General features: G+C 44.9%; 1 protein-coding gene across 1 annotated transcript in view; it reads left to right on the forward strand.

Moving 5' to 3' along the window:
• LOC120030237 (phospholipid-transporting ATPase ABCA1-like) overlaps positions 1-18,780 on the forward strand; it is a 218,291-nt gene that overhangs the window by 167,031 nt on the left and 32,480 nt on the right. Inside the window, exons 37-41 of the mRNA XM_038975583.1 lie at positions 1,851-1,974; positions 4,289-4,418; positions 6,163-6,283; positions 12,840-12,902; positions 16,736-16,842. Coding sequence (XP_038831511.1) covers positions 1,851-1,974; positions 4,289-4,418; positions 6,163-6,283; positions 12,840-12,902; positions 16,736-16,842 — 545 coding nt within the window. The remainder of the gene's footprint in view (positions 1-1,850; positions 1,975-4,288; positions 4,419-6,162; positions 6,284-12,839; positions 12,903-16,735; positions 16,843-18,780) is intronic.

The following is an 18,780-nucleotide window of genomic DNA, read 5'->3' on the forward strand; positions in this document are numbered from 1 at the left end:
TATTTTTGTTTTGCATTCACACTTGCCTGCAGGGAAATTAGGCCCGGACTGCACAGTAACTCCCTGGCAGAAATGCTCAGATTACTGCTGCATGTAAACTAGCTGTGAACTCTAACCTTTGATCTGTAGCTTAAGTTCGTCCATTAGGAGAAGATAACATATTTACTTAAAGTTGAGCTACATTATTACTGCTGTATACACAGACGTCATACATGAAGTCCTAAACCAAATTTGTTTTAATGATGACGGTAGTAAGTTACCATCCATGACCAAAGATCCCAATTCCATCCATAACAGATGAAGGAAAACTGTACTGCTAAATTCATCCTGAATGTTTGCTCTACTATCTTAGAAAAAAAGGTGCTATCTAGAACCTAAAACGGTTCTTCGCCTGTCCCCATTGAAGAACCCTTTTTGGTTCTCCAAATGGGTTCTTACATGGAACCAAAAAGGGTTCTTCAATGGGGACAGCTGAAGAACCTCTTTGGAACCCTTTTTTCTAAGATTGTATGACAGGTGTTCACTGCTTCACATCCAACATGCTGCAAAAGCTCTCTGTGGACATTGCCATTGGATAGTGCCTCTAAACCACACCTGTGCTTAAAATATAGCAGAAACAGTGTGTGTGAACCGCAATTGATTGAATCTACAAGTCATTGAGTTGCAGACCAAGTAAATCCTTTCATTGATGTCATTCCTCAAACTAGAGGAAAACATTGCAAAGCAACAACTCTCCATGAATAAATCTGACAACGATAAGGTGCCATCTGTCATTCTCATCTGCCGCCCCACATTGCACCATGTTAAGAAACGCATCACACTTTTCGCCTACCAAAAGAGGAAACAGAGAATTTATGGTTTTTCTCAATATACGCTAGCGTCTTTGAAGACTATCCTGAGACCAAACGTATGCATTATGCATAACCTTGCTTTAGAACAGGCAGAAGTGGCAATATCTTTCCTCCATCTCTCTCATTCTCTCTCTATTCATCTATCCCTCTGATTCACTCTCCCCCCTCTCTTTATTCCCTCAATCCTCTGTAATGAAAGCGATGTGGAGAGCTGAGACTGGCGTTGTAGTAGTCAGTGCAGTCTGGCTGTCTTTCATTCCTTCTTCATTTAATTAATTAGGGCTTGTGTGCTTTAAAAGGCGCCATCGTTCCGCAGTATAGCCACAGGGAGGAGAAGGGATTTCAGGAGGGGTGGCTTAATCAGGAAGGACCAGATATGAACGGGCCTAACCTAAGTAATTAAACAGCCAATAAGATGACTGTGAATTTGTGCGATAGTGTGACTGTGTGCCTGTAGGTTTGTATTTTATTGCAAGTGGGAAAGTGAGAAGTGGGTGTGTATATCACTCTGAATGTGTTCATCTTTCAATGTCTCAGGGCTTGAGATGAGAAAGTTTCCATCTGTATGTGTGAGCAGCTGTTCCTGCCCTCACATTTCGCGGGTGAGAGAGACATCACTGAGCGAGAAAGCGTGCCCCTTAATAACGAGTCAAGAAGCCGAGGCTCATTTCCATGTCATTTGGCGCCCCACTCAAGCACGCAGTGTGCCTCCACTGATGAGCAAGCATGGATGATGTGCTTTAATTATCTGGCGAGTGTTGGAAAACTCGACTCCACGAACACTATTTTACCGCCGCCGGCGGTTCCAAACCCGCTGCTTCCCTCAGGTCACTCGACAGACTCGTGCCTTGGTGGGTGCAACACAGACACATCCAGCGGGTTCTCTGTCATGTGTCACCCCTAATAACAATCTGCCCTTATATCTTGCAGTCTTTCTAGTCTTTTATGCGTCGCTAATGCATTGTTGTTGTTTTTCTGTTTGTGTTTTTTCTCCCACAGAACATCTCGAAAATCAATGGTATTGTGAAGCAGGTGCTGCTGATTTTTCCGCACTTCTGTCTGGGTCGAGGGCTCATCGACATGGGCAAGAACCAGGCTATGGCCACCTTGTATGAAAGCTTAGGTGAGCATCCCGGAGTAAATCGAAGGATGGTGAAACTATTCAAATCAAACTTATATATCTGCATACCATCACTACACTTCAACACACGTATTAAAATTGTACTTTAAATGAATAGTTTTTTTCAGTCTTTTAGTATATTATACATACAGTATACTATCATTACACTCAAACTGAATAACGTTGTACTTTCTTTTAATTTTTTTTACCTTTTCTCCCCAATTTCGTGGTATCCAATTGTTAGTAGTTACTATCTTGTCTCATCGCTACAACTCCCGTACGGGCTCGGGAGAGACAAAGTTCGAAAGCCACGCGTCCTCCAATACACAACCCAACCAAGCCGCACTGCTTCTTAACACAGCGTGCATCCAACCCGGAAGCCAGCCACACCAATGTGTCGGAGGAAACACCGTGCACCTGGCGACCTGGTTAGCACGCACTGCGCCTGCCCGCCACAGGAGTCGCTAGTGCGCGATGAGACAAGGATATCCCTACCGGCCAAACCCTCCCTAACCCGGATGACCCTAGGCCAATTGTGCGTCGCCCCACAGACCTCCCGGTCGCGGCCGGCTGCGACAGAGCCTGGGCGCGAACCCAGAGTCTCTGGTGGCACAGCTAGCACTGCGATGCAGTGCCCTAGACTACTGCGCCACCCGGGAGCCCCACGTTGTACTTTTAATTACACATTACCATTTTAAATTTGAATTCATAACTGTAATATGAACAAGTAAACTGCGAAATGACACTGACAGTTATCAAACATTTTATTTGTAAATTGTTGTCCATCCACAACTGTTTTTTGCCTTCAGAACAGTCTCAATTCTTTGGGGAAGGGACTCTACTAGGTGTTGAAAGTGTTCCACAAGGATGCTGGCCCATGTTGACTCCAATGCTTCCCATAGTTGTGTCAAGTTGGCTAGAGGTTCTTTGGGTGGTGGAGCATTCTTGATACACACAGGAAACTGTTGAGCGTGAAAAACCCAGCAGCGTTGCAGTTCTCGACACAAACGGGTGCGCCTGGCACTTACCCCGTTCAAAGGCACTTAAATCTTCTGTCTAGCCCATTCACCCACTAAATGGCAAACATACACAATCCATGTCACAATTGTCTCAAGGCTTAAAACTCCTTCTTTAACCTGTCTCCTCCCCTTCATCTACACTGATTGAAGTGGATTTAACCAGTGACATCAATAAGGGATCATAGCTTTCACCTTTTTTATGTTTTGTATACTCAGTGTATATGTTTGCACTCACTGTACTGTAAATTGCTTTGAATAAAAGGCATATATTATTATTATTAGTATTATATTACTATGGGTAACAGCAAAGAACAAAGGTTAATCAGTGCAAAGCGTTCCCCTCCTAGCTAGATGGAATTAAACGTAAGTGGTAGGATGAAAGGTCAAATGAAGCTGAGTGGTACGAGGAAAAGAAAGTACGCTGTAAAGAAGGATGATGTCATGGCTTCAGCTTTGGTGTTGTCTTTCAATATTTTATTCAGAATAACAGGTGCAAACTTTCCACTTGCTACATACTAATGTAACATTTGGTAGTGCACGTTTTGGGTTTAAGATTAGCCAAGCACCAATAGCTTAGCTACTTTAAAAGTAGTCCTCTACTTATACAATGCTTTCACACCATCTTCTTCATACCGTTACATAGTGCCTTTTGCAGTACACTTCTTATGTGTTGCTACATCATTACCAAATAGCAGCTTTTAGTCCCTTAGGGGGACTTACATTTGACCAATAACGCGACCGTAGCCCTTCGTTCTCAACACAAAATGTAGAAAACAAAAGGGAATATGTACACAGGGGAGATTTAGAGGCAGCGAGACACATGAATGGCAGGAGCAAAGGCTTTATCTGGGGAATAGATGTGGCAAGGAATAGCCGTTAGAGAATCATTTGCAGCGAAAAATGTAATGAGGAAAGCAATCACAACTTAAAAGGCTAGTCTGGAGAGGGCCTATTTGCTGGAGAATGAGACTGAACACTTCCGTTTCTGTCCATCATCCCTCCAGCACAGAGAGGGAGAAATAGGGAGGAGAGAGAGATAGTCAGTTGCTGTCAGCTTTAAACAAACATCTATATTAGTGAAAGGGCTCCCATTTAGAATAAAGTGCATTTGTTCAGATGTCTCCCACTGATTACGGTGGAAGGTAGTTCTATGAGTGTCAGTCAGTGGTTCTGAGCCGCTGAGATTTAGACCATTACCATTGAGTTCCAGTGACACCCACCTAACGTGATTATGATACACAGCAGTTACAAACATTATGTTTCTCTTGATGAAGAACTGTGTTTTTTGTCTCCCCCAGGGGAAGACCGTTACCAGGACCCCCTCAGCTGGGACATGGTGGGGAAGAACCTGTGTGCCATGGCCATCCAGGGGGCAGTCATGTTCACCATCACTCTCCTTATCCAGTATAAGTTCTGCTACAAACCCAGGCAAGAGTAGAATAATAATAACTTTGGTTCGTAATTATGTTTCACATCAAATGTATTTATATAGCCCTTCTTACATCAGCTGAGATCTCAAAGTGCTGTATAGAAACCCAGCCTAAAACCCCAAACAGCAAGCAATGCAGGTGTAGAAGCAAGTATCTCCATTAATAAAATTGCATTTTATTGTGAAAATGTAAACTAATTCTCCCATTAGTGAAAAACATTTAGGATATACACTATATATTCAAAAGTTTATGGACAGCCCTTCAAATAAGTGGATTCGGCTATTTCAGCCACGCCCATTGCTGACAGGTGCATAAAATTGAGCACACAGCCATGCCATCTCCATAGACAAACATTGGCAGTAGAATGGCCTCACTGAAGAGCTCAGTGAATTTCAAAGCGGCACTGTCATAGGATGCCACCTTTTCAACAAGTCAGTTTGTCAAATGTCTGCCCTAAGAGAGCTGTCCCAGTCAACTGTAAGTGATGTTATTGTGAAGTGGAAACGTCGAGGAGCAACAGCTGCTCAGCAACGAAGTGGTAGGCCACACAAGCTCACAGAATGGGACCGCCGAGTGCTGAAGCGTGGAGGGCGTAAAAGTTGTCTGTCCTCAGTTGCAACACTCACTACCGAGTTCCAAACTGCCTCTGGCACAAGAACTGTTAGTCAGGAGCTTCATGAAATGGGTCTCCGTGGCCGAGCAGCCGGACACAAGCCTAAGATCACCATGCGCAATGCCAAGCGTCGGCTGGGGTGGTGTAAAGCTCACCGCCATTGGACTCTGGAGCAGTGGAAACGTATTCTGATGAAGTGTGATGAATCATGCTTCAACATCAGGCAGTCTGATGGACAAATCTGGGTTTGGCGGATGCCAGGAGAACGCTACCTGCCCCAATGCATAGTGCCAACTGTAAAGTTTGATGGAGGAGGAATAATGGTCTGGGGCTGTTTTTCATGGTTCGGGCCCCTTAGTTCCACTGAAGGGAAATCTTAATGCTATGGTATACAATAACATTCTAGACGATTCTGTGCTTCCAACTTTGTGGCAACAGTTTGGGGAAAGCCCTTTCCTGTTTCAGCATGACAATTCCCCCGTGCACAAAACTAAGTCCATACAGATATAGTTTGTATAGATTGGTGTGGAAGAACTTGACTGGCCTGCACAGAGCCCCGACCTCAACCCCATCAAACACCTTTGAGCTGAATTGGAACCCCTGACTACTTTCTGTAAATTTGAAGCCATCCTTGTTCAAGTACTGCACATCTAGATTTGAATATACTGTACAAGAGTGGTTTAATAAATGCATTCTACAGAAGATAATGTTATAGGAAACCTACAAAATAATAGCAAGAACCCCCTCTGCAGTTTAGAAAATGCTGTCATAATGCTGTGCTGATAAACATTTACAATACATGTTTAACGAGCCAGGCCTAATCGCCCAACATCACTGCCCGACCTCACTAATGCTCTTGTGGCTGAATGGAAGCAAGTCCCTGCAATAATGTTCCAACATCTAGTGGAAAGCCTTCCCAGAGGAGTGGAGGCTGTTATAGTAGCAAAGGGGGACCAACTCCATATTAATGCCCATGATATTGAAATGAGATGTTTGACGAGCAGGTGTCCACATACTTTTGATCATGTAGTGTATTAACAGGTCATCATTTGGGATTTGTATTGTTGGCTTTGTGGGATTGTGGTGAGTGTGTGGGTTAAGTGTTTTTGAATCCTTCTTTTTTTTCCAGACTGATTTCTGGAGAGTCATTCTCCAAGGAGGACGAAGATGTGGACGTGGCACGGGAGCGTGCACGCATCCATAAAGGTGGCTCAGAGAAAGACCTGTTGAGAATCTGCGATCTTTCTAAGGTACAGTGGCACCGTTTACTACCACACTTAGTGGTAGCAACATCACGGTTATATTCATTAGTGCATACTGTAGCGAAACATTTCCCAATGGAAAACAGAAAGTGTTTTCTTATTGGACAAGATCAGGTAGTCCCTCTCAGTTTCAGCCTTTGTGCTTCTGTTTTATTCCTAGTGAATATGATCCAGGGGCCTCAATGCTCAAGGCCTAGGGTCTGTTCAGGACATTACAAAAAATCTAACAAATATGATTTCAAGTTTCAATGTCACATGCACAGTGAAATGACTTTCATGCCAGCTGTAACCGCAACAATGCAGTAATCTATAACAATGTAATACTAAAAATAACATAAGGTAGAACAAAAACACACGAGACATAAAAATAAGAAATAAGAAGAACACAAGAAAGTAAGTAAGTGTATACTATATTTCCTGTTATGTAGCAAATGACAGGTTTCTTTGCTACATTTCTATCTGCAATATTCTGACGTTCTGAATGTTTACCCCAGCTGTGTCTGTTGGTATCCTTCTCCCTTTCCTTTCATTCTTGGGTGTCGTTAATCTGTCACAGTATGCTGCAGACTGGCGAGGTGCAGCTGTAGTCACTCCACACTCCACGGACACATTGGGAGTGTGGGGAGAAGTGTGTGAAGGAAGGGAGGGGTATGGATATTCTGTGAGGCAACACTGATGAGATCTCTCTCTCTCGCTCTCGCTCTCGCTCTCTCTCTCTCGCTATGCCGCCAAGCCCAACAACTCTCGTCCCCCCCTCCCTCAAAGGTTTTTCGGCAAGTGAGCATGCGAGTGCTGCACGGCATGCCGGGTATCGGAGGCCACTTAATCACGCCCAGATTAACACTCTGGCCGAGGCCAGATGTTCTTCTCTCGAGCTCGTGGCGGCAGGAAGCGTCTCCGCGGCAAACAGCCCTCCGTCGACATCTGTCCAAACTTGACGTCTCTTCAAACCCTCCCTTGTCATCTCGCGCCATCTCACCCACTCAATCTTTCCCCCTCTCAATCTCTCACGGATACACTCACTCACACTCCGAGGTAATTAACGATCTAGCTTTGAAAAAAGCAGTTGGGACTGGATGATGTATTGCCGCCCACAGCAGACAAAGTAACTTCATAAGGTCTTGTCTCGTCTTGTTTCACATTCTGTAACCTGTGATAAGTTAGCTTAGAGCTACAGTTGAAGTCGGAAGTTTACATACACTTCGGTTGGAGTCATTAAAACTCGTTTTTCAACCACTCCACAAATTTCTTGTTAACAAACTATAGTTTTGGCAAGTCAGTTAGAACATCTGCTTTGTGCATGACACAAGTCATTTTTCCAACAATTGTTTACAGACAGATTATTTTACTTATTATTCACTGTATCACAATTCTGGTGGGTCAGAAGTTTACTGTGCCTTTAAACAGCTTGGAAAATTCCAGAAAATGATGTCATGGCTTTAGAAGCTTCTGATAGGCTATTTGACATCATTTGAGTCAATTGGAGGATGTATTTCAAGGTCTACCTTCAAACTTAGTGCTTCTTTGCTTGACATCATGAGAAAATCAAAAGAAATCAGCCAAGACCTCTGAAAATAATTGTAGGCCTCCACAAGTCTGGTTCATCCTTGGGAGCAATTTCCAAACGGCTGAAGGTACCACGTTCATCTGTACAAATAATTGTACATAAGTATAAACACCATAGGACCACGCAGCCGTCATACCACTCAGGAAGGAGATGTGTTCTGTCTCCTAGAAATTAGCGTATTTTGGTGCGAAAAGTGCAAATCAATCCCAGAACAACAGCAAAGGACCTTGTGAAGATGCTGGAGGATACAGGTACAAAAGTATCTATATCCACAGTGAAACAAATCCTATATCGACATAACCTGAAAGGAAGGAAGCAAGGAAGAAGCCACTGCTCCAAAACCGCCATAAAAAAAAGCCAGACTACGATTTGCAACTGCACATGGGGACGAAGATCATACTTTTTGGAGAAACGTCCTCTGGTCTGATGAAACAACAATAGAACTGTTTGGCCATACTGACCATCGTTATGTTTGGAGGAAAAAGGGGGAGGCTTGCGAGCTGAAGAACACCATCCCAACCGCGAAGCACGGGGGTGGCAGCATCACGTTGTGGGGGTGCTTTGCTGCAGGAGGGACTGGTGCACTTCACAAAATAGATGGCATCATGAAGCAGGAAAATTATGTGGATATATTGAAGCAACATCTCAAGACATCAGTCAGGAAGTTAAAGCTTGATCGTAAATGGGTCTTCCAAATGGACAATGACCCCAAGCACACTTCCAAAGTTGTGGCAAAATGGCTTAAGGACAACAAAGTCAAGGTATTGGAGTGGCCATCACAAAGCCCTCACCTCAATCCTATAGATAATTTGTGGGCAGAACTGAAAAAGCGTGTGTGAGCAAGGAGGCCTACAAACCTGACTCAGTTACACCAGCTGTGTCAGGAGGACTGGGCCAAAATTCACCCAACTTATTATGGGAAGCTTGGGGAAGGCTACCCGAAACGTTTGACCCAAGTTAAACAATTAAAAGGCAATGCTACCAAATACTAATTGAGTGTATGTAAACTTCTGACCCACTGGGAATGTAATGAAAATAAATAAAAGCTGAAATAAATAATTCTCTCTACTATTATTCTGACATTTCACATTCTTAAAATAAAGTGGTGATCCTAACTGAACTAAGACAGGGAATTTGTACTAGGATTAAATGTCAGGAATTGTGAAAAACTGAGTTTTAAGGTGTATGTAAACTTCTGACTTCAACTGTATGTACAGTACGGTTCACCTTTATGACATCCCTTGTCAGACAGGAAGTGGTGAGCGTCACAACAGCAGAGTACCGCTGTACCTTCCTATCAAGTTTCAATTATAGACCCATCCGTTTTGTTGTCATGCATCTGTTTTTGGGTTCGCTCTTGTAGTACTGACAGTGACACTGAAACATGCGGAGAACGACACAAAACCACAAAGCTCTTCAAGGTGCCTCAACACATGATTTGATTTATATCGGTTGGAAGATACAGAGAGCGCTCCCATCGCCTCCCACCACAACTGGTGCAATCCAGCCATAGAGCGCAGATAACGAATTGATCAATGAGTGCGCCACCTCAACCGCCGCACCGCCTTGGTCTCGCCATAAATCTGAGCATGTCTCTCAAGCGATTGACAGCCCATCAATCATCTGTCAGATGCCTCCTCCTCCTCCTCTTCCTTCACTCAGGAAGAACCATTTACCTCACAACAACGGCTGCGGCGGCCTCATGGGTTAGTTTAACCTCTGGTTTAGCTGTTACCGCGGCGGCGTAATCGATGGGGTCCGTTATGACAGCACGTCCACCAGTTAGCACTAACACGCCCCGCGCTGTTACCGTGACCTTCCAGTCACTCAGAAACTAGGAGAGAAATGTTCTTATGCCGCACCGCCTGTTTGATGTTATAGGAGTCATGTGAATACGGTATCCATATTACGACGTGAGCTCAGTGCTTGGCAGATAAATACTGTAAGATTAGCAGCATTTTGATTTGACCGCTTTGATATAATTACTTTTAGAATTATTTCTGGTGATTAATCAAATATTTATGTGATGTGTCATTTGTGTGCGAGGGGTGTCCATTGTTCACACTGTTTACTGGGATATTTCAATTACTGAAGTGCCGTGTGACAGGATGTTAATACAACAACAGCAACTTAGAGACATTTCACAAATACATTCAAGTTAGTCAGATGGTTTCAGACCTCAAAAGTAGACTAATGTCGATGTTGTGGGACGTGATTTCCTTTTGACATTAGAATAGTTTCGAGGTCTGAAAAGGTCTGACATACTTTGATTTGAAAGTGTAATGTCTCTTTAATATGTGTTTCACGAAAAAGTTAAGCACTAGTTTAGCCCTTTGTGTTGTGTCTCCCAGCCAGGCTTGTGACCCCAGCTGTTGGGGTCACAAAATACAGAAAATCCTTGCTCTCTCTAAACCGTGTGTGTATGTGTGTGGTCCGTCGAGCAGCATCAGATTTTCCCAGCTGTCTCATCTGATTAACTGGCCCCCCCTCGCCACCACCTCGACAGCTATGATGCTTGTTAGGATAGGACATTTTGCTTCTTCCACCCGTGTCTACTAGTGTTGTACCTGTGCTGTGGCGCAGAACGCTAACCCCAAAGTAGCATGCAATCCAGGGAAGTAGCATTTCCAAGTCCCCAACAATAGTGCATGCCCCCAGGACTTTTAAGCAAACATGGTGCACATTTGACACACTATCACGGCGATGAATAAGACATTGTTGTTTGTCAGGCTTGAACTGGCGCTGGGGGGGCTCTTGTTGTCGAGGTTGCAGTGCCTGCATCTCAAATGGCACACTATTCCCCTATATAGTGCACTGCTTTTTACCAGAGCCCTTGTCAAGTAGTGCACTATAAAGGGAATAGGGTACCACTTGGAACACCTCCGTTGAAAGAGTGGGGAAGGGTTGGCTACTAGAGCGCAGTTAAAGTTGATTCTTAATCATTTACTTCCAAACCAAGTGTTTCACTGCACCAAAAGGTTGTAACTTAATTTTGGCCCCATTGGCACGGCTCCGAATACACACACTGACCAGGAAGAGAAAGACTTGCTGTAAGTAGGTGTTTCATGGCCCAATATTCAAGTACCTTCTTCCAAAGATGAATGGAATTGTAAAGGTGTCCCATAAATCCAGAGAGTAGGCTCATGCACACTTTTAACATACCCTGGCCTGCCCACAGTCATATACTCATTTTAACGTAGCAATGACCAGGAAGTGAACATAAAACATGCATTTACTCCTTATGTCCATTGTACTACTAACTCATAGCACCTGCATTACATGGATAGGAAAGGGCTGGTCAGAGGAAAATCCAGAGACACATAGATATAGCTATAAATACTATAGATAGATTCTGTAGATATAAATACTGTAGATGGATAGACATAGATGGATGGGCAGACAGACAGGCTGGCTGGCAGACAGATAGACCAGCAGAGCATTTGACGTGCGTTAGGTCCCCGACTTCTTTACAACGAGAGCAGACATCAATTATCGACCATAATGATGTCATTACAGTATGCCATTATGCCCCCGTGGGTCTCTTACCTAGGGTTGTATGATTCAGACCTGAGAAGAGGTAGACAGAAATACAAATGACACAATTATCCTGGAATTCATCCCCCAAGGAGTGTAGAGCTGCGTCCGTCCTTCCTGTCGAGTGTTGAATGAGATCTCAATTGCCAGACCTGCCAAGAACCTTGTCAAGATTCTGTTTTTTTTCTTACACCGAAAAATACATCTAACTTCCCTTTGAAACCACTTCAAACTCGCTCCTCGTGGTCGGCCCGAGGTGGAAATGTTGCTTGACATGCTAAGTGCTTCATTTTGTTGACAATTGCTCGGTTATTTGTACACTCCCGCACCCATTTTACTGGTCTAAGTGTCGGTTTGTTTACCGCTACTCGCAACAGCAGCGTCTGATGCCCGACTCGAGAATTTTGACTTGCTGGAGGAAGGTGAGTGAGTAGCCTGCTTGGGCTGCACCTCTGCGGCTGAGATTTGATATTTGCTCGGGAAGAAGAAGAAAAAACGATTACATTTAAATTCCAACACCAAATGGAGAGTTAGTTTGCAGGCTAGGAGCAGTGAAACCCAGACACATTCTCATCTGCAGTTTTCTACAAGATCTAGGCGGGAGTCGGAATCCTACGGAGAATACCAAACTGTTGTACTCTCCGTGTAAACTGTCAATGGGTTACTGAGCCCAGTGGTAGACTTACAGTACCATCAGGCCTCAGACTAGCCTCTGCCTGGGGGCTTCCCAATCACTAAGTCCACCCCTGACTGAGCCTCAGATGGCCCCATAGGCCCAAGTATGCAGTCTAATGTTCTTATTTCACACTTTTATCCACTGTCTTATATTATGTGCATTAAAGAGAAACTACCCTTTTTTCAACATCAAATTCAGCATCTCCAGCACCACGTGAAAACGACGGGTTTCTATGTCTTGTAGTCAAAACGATAGAAGATACGTGTTTCCGATGACATCACCCGGAGACACTGATGACCTCATCTGGTGTGCGTCATGTGATTTTAAGCAACTATAAGCAGCCCCATGTCTCTTTGTTTTTGAAAGTGGTAATAGGCTACGATTGGGCTTTTTGTGGGGAGGGGCAGGGGTAATTATATTGTTTGGAATGGCAAACCAACTTATTGCGTTTGGGGCATGCAAGAAAAAGTAAGATGGACTGAATGACATGATAGGTGGTGTACACGAAATACTAGTTGATGAAGGTTATTTTTTATCTGAGGCATAATGAATATAAACAGAGTGTAGTGAGTAGCAGACTCCACCTGAGGCTAGGACTGCTTTCCTAATGGCACCCTACTTATTAGTCCACTACTTGGGCTCTGGCCAAATGTACTGCACTGTATAGGGAATAGAATGCCATTGGGATCCGTGTCCAGAGAGGGGAGGCCTCTCGTTCCCTCGCCTCTTACCTCCCTCTGATTAATTATGCCGTCTGTTCCTTGCAGGTGTACTCGGGGAAGAAGATTCCTGCTGTGGACAGGGTGTGTGTGGGCGTTCCAGCCGCAGAGGTGAGCCGAACACACACACACACACACACACACACACACACACACACACACACACACACACACACACACACTAATAAGTTGATACCAAGGGAAAAAATCCCTGATCCATCTCATGCTCAATACTTTCTCTTCCGCTTTCTCTCTCGTTCTCTCGCTCTCATACACAAACACTCACATCCCAGAACTCTTTGATTTCAACAGGATCTCCGATGCTGACACCTACCCGCGCGGAGGGGTGTGTTCTCCTCGCCCTGTTTACGCCAAACTGAATGTAAATGCCAGCGGAATATGACTGAATCTCATAGTTTGTTTCATGCATTATTTACACCCCAGCTTCGTCTTGCCACCACACTTTCACAGGACAGGGTTTGGAAACAAGAATGGATCGATAAACTCAATGGTTCGTTGGGTAGGTTAGGTTGGGCAGGGTGGTTAGTGTGTGAGGTAGGTTGGGTAGGTACTGTAGGTTAGGATGGGTGGGTAGGTACTGTAGGTTAGGTTGGGTAAGTAGTGTATGCTAGGTTAGGTAGTGTGGGTAGGTACTGTAGGTTAGGATTGGTGGGTAGGTACTGTAGGTTAATGTAGGTTGGGTAAGTAGTGTATGCTAGGTTAGGTAGGATGGGGAGGTAGGTACTATAGGTTAGGTTGGGTAAGTAGGGTATGCTAGGACAGGTAGGGTAGGGTGGGTAGGTGCTGTCAGTTAAATTGGGTAGGTAGGGTATGCTAGGTTAGGTAGGGTGGGTAGGTACTGTAGATGAGGTTGGGTAAGCAGGGTATGCTAGGTTAGGTAGAGTAGGTATGTACTGTAGGTTTGGTTGGGTAAGTAGGGTATGCTAGGTTAGGTAGGGTAGGGTGGGTGGTTACTGTAGATTAATGTAGGTTGGGTAAGTAGAGTATGCTAGGTTAGGTAGGGTAGGGTGGGTAGGTAGGTAGGTTCTGTAGGTTAATGTAGGTTGGGTAAGTATGGTATGCTAGGTTAGGTAGTGTAGGGTGGGTAGGTACTGTAGGTTAGGTTGGGTAAGTAGGGTATGCTAGGTTAGGTAGGGTAGGGTGGGTAGGTACTGTCGGTTAGTTTGGGTAAGTAGGGTATGCTAGGTTAGGTAGGGTAGGGTGGGTATGTACTCTAGGTTAGGTTGGGTAAGTAGGGTATGTTAGGTAGGGTAGGGTGGGTAGGTACTCTAGGTTAATGTTGTTTAGGTAAGTAGGGTATGCTAGGTTAGTTTGGTTAGGGTCGGTACTGTAGGTTAATGTAGGTAGGGTATGCTAGGTTAGTTAGAGTAGGGTAGGTACTGTAGGTTAGGTTGGGTAAGTAGGGTATGCTAGGTTAGGTAGGGTAGGGTGGGTAGGTACTCTAAGGTTAATGTTGTTTAGGTAAGTAGGGTATGCTGGGTTAGTTAGGTTAGGGTAGGTACTGTAGGTTAATGTAGGTAGGGTATGCTGGGTTAGTTATGTTAGGGTAGGTACTGTAGGTTAATGTAGGTAGGGTATGCTAGGTTAGTTAGAGTAGGGTGGGTGGGTAGGTACTGTAGGTTGGGTAAGTAGGGTATGCTAGGTTAGGTAGGGTGTGTAGGTACTGTAGGTAAGGTATGCTAGGTTAGTTAGAGTAGGGTGGGTGGGTAGGTACTGTAGGTTGGGTAAGTGGGGTATGCTAGGTTAGGTAGGGTAGGGTGGGTAGGTACTGTCGGTTAGGTTGGGTAAGTAGGGTATGCTAGGTTTGGTAGGGTGGGTAGATACTGTAGGATAGGGTGGGTAGGTACTGTAGGTTAATGTAGGTTGGGTAAGTCGGGTGTGCTATGTTAAGTAGGGTAGGGTGTGTGGGTACTGTCGGTTAAGTTGGGTATGCTAGGTTAGGTAGGGTAGGGTGGGTAGGTACTGTCGGTTAGTTTGGGTAAGTAGGGTATGCTAGGTTAGGTAGGGTAGGGTGGGTAGGTACTGTCGGTTAGGTTGGGTAAGTAGGGTATGCTGGGTTAGATAGGGTAGGGTGGGTAGGTACTGTGGTTTAGGTGGGTAGGGTAGGGTCAGTAGGGTGACCTGACCAGGAGGTGTGTTTTCAGAAGAAGTGCCCTGGAGGAGGAAGTGGAAGTGTGTCAGCTCTGTCAGAGAGAAAAGAAGAAGAGAGCTCTGTCTAAGAGAGAAGAAGAAGAAGAGCTCTGTCAGAGAGAGAAGAAGAAGAGGGCTCTGTCAGAGAGAAGAAGAAGAGGGCTCTGTCAGAGAGAGAAGAAGAAGAGGGCTCTGTCAGAGAGAGAGAAGAAGAGGGCTCTGTCAGAGAAAGAAGAAGAAGAGGGCTCTGTCAGAGAAAGAAGAAGAAGAGGGCTCTGTCAGAGAAAGAAGAAGAAGAGGGCTCTGTCAGAGAAAGAAGAAGAAGAGGGCTCTGTCAGAGAAAGAAGAAGAAGAGGGCTCTGTCAGAGAGAGAAGAAGAAGAGGGCTCTGTCAGAGAGAGAAGAAGAAGAGGGCTCTGTCAGAGAGAAGAAGAGGGCTCTGTCAGAGAGAAGTAGAGGGCTCTGTCAGAGAGAGAAGAAGAAGGGGGCTCTGTCAGAGAGAGAAGAAGAGGGCTCTGTCTAAGAGAAGAAGAGGGCTCTGTCAGAGAGAGAAGAAGAGGGCTCTGTCAGAGAAAGAAGAAGAGGGCTCTGTCAGAGAGAAGAAGAGGGCTCTGTCAGAGAGAGAAGAAGAGGGCTCTGTCAGAGAGAGAAGAAGAGGGCTCTGTCAGAGAGAAGAAGAAGAAGAGGGCTCTGTCAGAGAGAAGAAGAAGAAGAGGGCTCTGTCAGAGAGAAGAAGAAGAAGAGGGCTCTGTCAGAGAGAAGAAGAAGAAGAGGGCTCTGTCAGAGAGAGAAGAAGAAGAGGGCTCTGTCAGAGAGAGAAGAAGAGGGCTCTGTCGAGAGAAGAAGAAGAAGAGGGCTCTGTCAGAGAGAAGAAGAAGAAGAGGGCTCTGTCAGAGAGAAGAAGAAGAAGAGGGCTCTGTCAGAGAGAGAAGAAGAAGAGGGCTCTGTCAGAGAGAGAAGAAGAGGGCTCTGTCGAGAGAAGAAGAAGAAGAGGGCTCTGTCAGAGAGAGAAGAAGAGGAAGAAGTGTTATGATAAGTGGTTAGGGAAAGAAGGGGAAATGGTGTTCAGAATGCTCTGGTGTGTTTGTATGTGGGGGGGTGGCTATAGTGGGGGATTGAGGTGAGTGGTGTGTGTGTTTTGCATCTTAATGTGTGTGTGTGTGTGTCACGTGTGGACAGTTGAATGTATGAGTGGTATTCCTAATGTAAGACACTCAATGTTGACACTGAACGGTCATGTGTATTTGTGTACATAAATTCCTGTCAATTTGTTTTGTTTCAATGTGTGGATAACTCAGATAATATTGACACGGTGACGCAGGCACTGCCTCTTACGACACACAGTTCCTACAGCACAAACAATACGATTATATGTTAAGTAAGTCAACAGGCTAGTACCAAAAGTGCTATTCCAATCATGTATGTTGAATGACTGAATCCATTTATTGGATCAGTCAGAAATGATTCACACTCCATTATCTACAACCAAAACCTTTACCTCAATAAAGGGTTACGGTAGAGTAGAGCATCTTGTTCTTTGAATCATCTTCGTCCAATGGTTTTTGTTCCGTAATGAGATGCTCCATTGGAAGTCTTGGATCTCTTCATCCAATGTTCTTTGTTAATGAGGGCTCCACTCTCTCTCTCTCTGTGTGTGTGTGTGTGTGTGTGTGTGTGTGTGTGTGTGTGTGTGTGTGTGTGTGTGTGTGTGTGTGTGTGTGTGTGTGTGTGTGTGTGTGTGTGTGTGTGTGTGTGTGTGTGTGTGTGTGTGTGTGTGTGTGTGTGTTTTAATAGTGCTTTGGACTTCTGGGGATTAACGGGGCAGGAAAAACCACCACCTTCAAGATGCTGACGGGGGACATCTCCATCTCCGGGGGGGAGGCCTTCCTAAACGGATACAGGTGAGGAGGAGCCACTGGCTGTTAGCACACACACACACACACACAAACTGAGCTCCATACCACATCGTCGTGCGCCTTTTACATTTTTAACAATGCATATATAGCTCCACATTGACATGATTGGTTGACGGGAGGTGGGGGCGGGAGGTCCTGTATAAACACGACGTCCTTCACATCAGCTCTGTGCTGTTCTGCCAAGTGCAAGAAGCATGAATGCCCTGACTTCTGCAGGGGCCGTATCACCGTAAATGCTGTACGGCCACTGCAGACGTCGGAATGACCATGCAGCGCATTTATGGGATAGAGCTAAGGGAGTTTTGTTAACTTTCCTAGTTTCCATTGGCTGACCCATTCCCAGTGGCACCCTATTATAGTGCACTACTTTTGAACAGGGCCCATAGGGCTCTCGTCAAAATGAGTGCACTATGCAGTAAATAGGCTACCATTTGGGACACAGTCCTACTCTTTCTCAGTAACTATTGCTCTCACTCACTTTGGGTTTTGCTCTCTCCCTCTTCCTCTCTCTTCCTCTCTCTCCCTCTGGACGTCTCGACCTCTCTTGTACATTCTGTTTTCTCGCCCGTTTCAACTCCAGTCCTCTCATGTCCTTGTTCATTTTTTCAACGTGCTGTCTCGCACATTCCCCATTCTCTCTCTTCCACTCTCCATCTCCCACATATTTCATTCTGTTGCACACCCTCTCTCTTTCCCTCTCCCTCACTCCCACTCTTGTTTTCTGTCCCTCCTGCCACACACAGAGACTCAGGCGTACACTGTATACTGTATACACACACACACACACACACACACACACACACACACACACACACACACACACACACACACACACACACACACACACACACACACACACACACACACACACACACACACACACACCCAAATAAACAAACACAAAAATGCCTTGTACACTCAAAAAGGGGTGTGTTCTTTCATATTTAGAGAGGAAGATCATCTCCCTCTTCTCTTCTCCGTATGAAGTAATCATCTCTATGGAAACGATGTAAGGCAATTGGTGGATGGATACTAGTTCACTGCGGTCTCCACTGATTTGCGTCCCCAGTTGTGTTGCCATAGTTATTCATTTATAAAAACTGATCATTTCCTTTGTGTTCAACAAAGAGATGGAGCAAAACACGTCAACGTTAATGTTGATTAATGTTGCCAGCGGTGATCTCTTGGACCTTCAGGGAAAGATAAACAGAAGTACGACCACCCTCTGTGTTCGCCTCATTACGTTCCTGTTAGGATGAGAGAGTGACTCTTTAAGTAGTGTGGAACAACAAATAGAGGGAAAACCTCCTTTTCTCTCCAAATAAAAGAGTTTGTGTTGCACCCCCAAATCTTACATTAGTTGATTGTCTGTTTACACTCGTAAAGCCCGCAGCAAATAACCTCCATCCCGTGTGCGATTACTTCCTACCGGCCCACTGCAGAGCTTGGTACAGCATTTTTTCAGCCCCCCCCCCCCCCCCGATATCCAAATTGTCATGCTCCAGCTATAGTTTTACACATTGTGTAAGGCAGATTAACAAAAACTCTCTTTAGACAGGAAACATTCCTTTGCAATATGCAAGTTTAGCTGCCTTTTTTTCTCCTTTCAGACGACAGGTGACAAGCAACGATATGCCCCAAAGCGCTGTTCATTTTCCATGACATATATTGTTTGTCGAAAAAAGTCACCTGGGCCCAAGAATACATAATGCAAATTAAACTTCTGTGTTGTTCCTCATGTTTGGCTCCAGACAACGTGTGGAAAGGGGAGAGTTTTCTTAACCAAGTGGTGATATTTATTCTGGTAATGGATCAACGTGTTCCGTGAGGGCCTCTCCTTTTCACACAGCCTCTGTGAGACGATACAGAGCACTTGTCATACACGCTGTGCTTCTTTGACCTCCAGAAAACCACATTGATTTC

This window comes from Salvelinus namaycush, chromosome 36, assembly GCF_016432855.1.
Source record: "Salvelinus namaycush isolate Seneca chromosome 36, SaNama_1.0, whole genome shotgun sequence".
Lineage (NCBI taxonomy): Eukaryota > Metazoa > Chordata > Actinopteri > Salmoniformes > Salmonidae > Salvelinus > Salvelinus namaycush.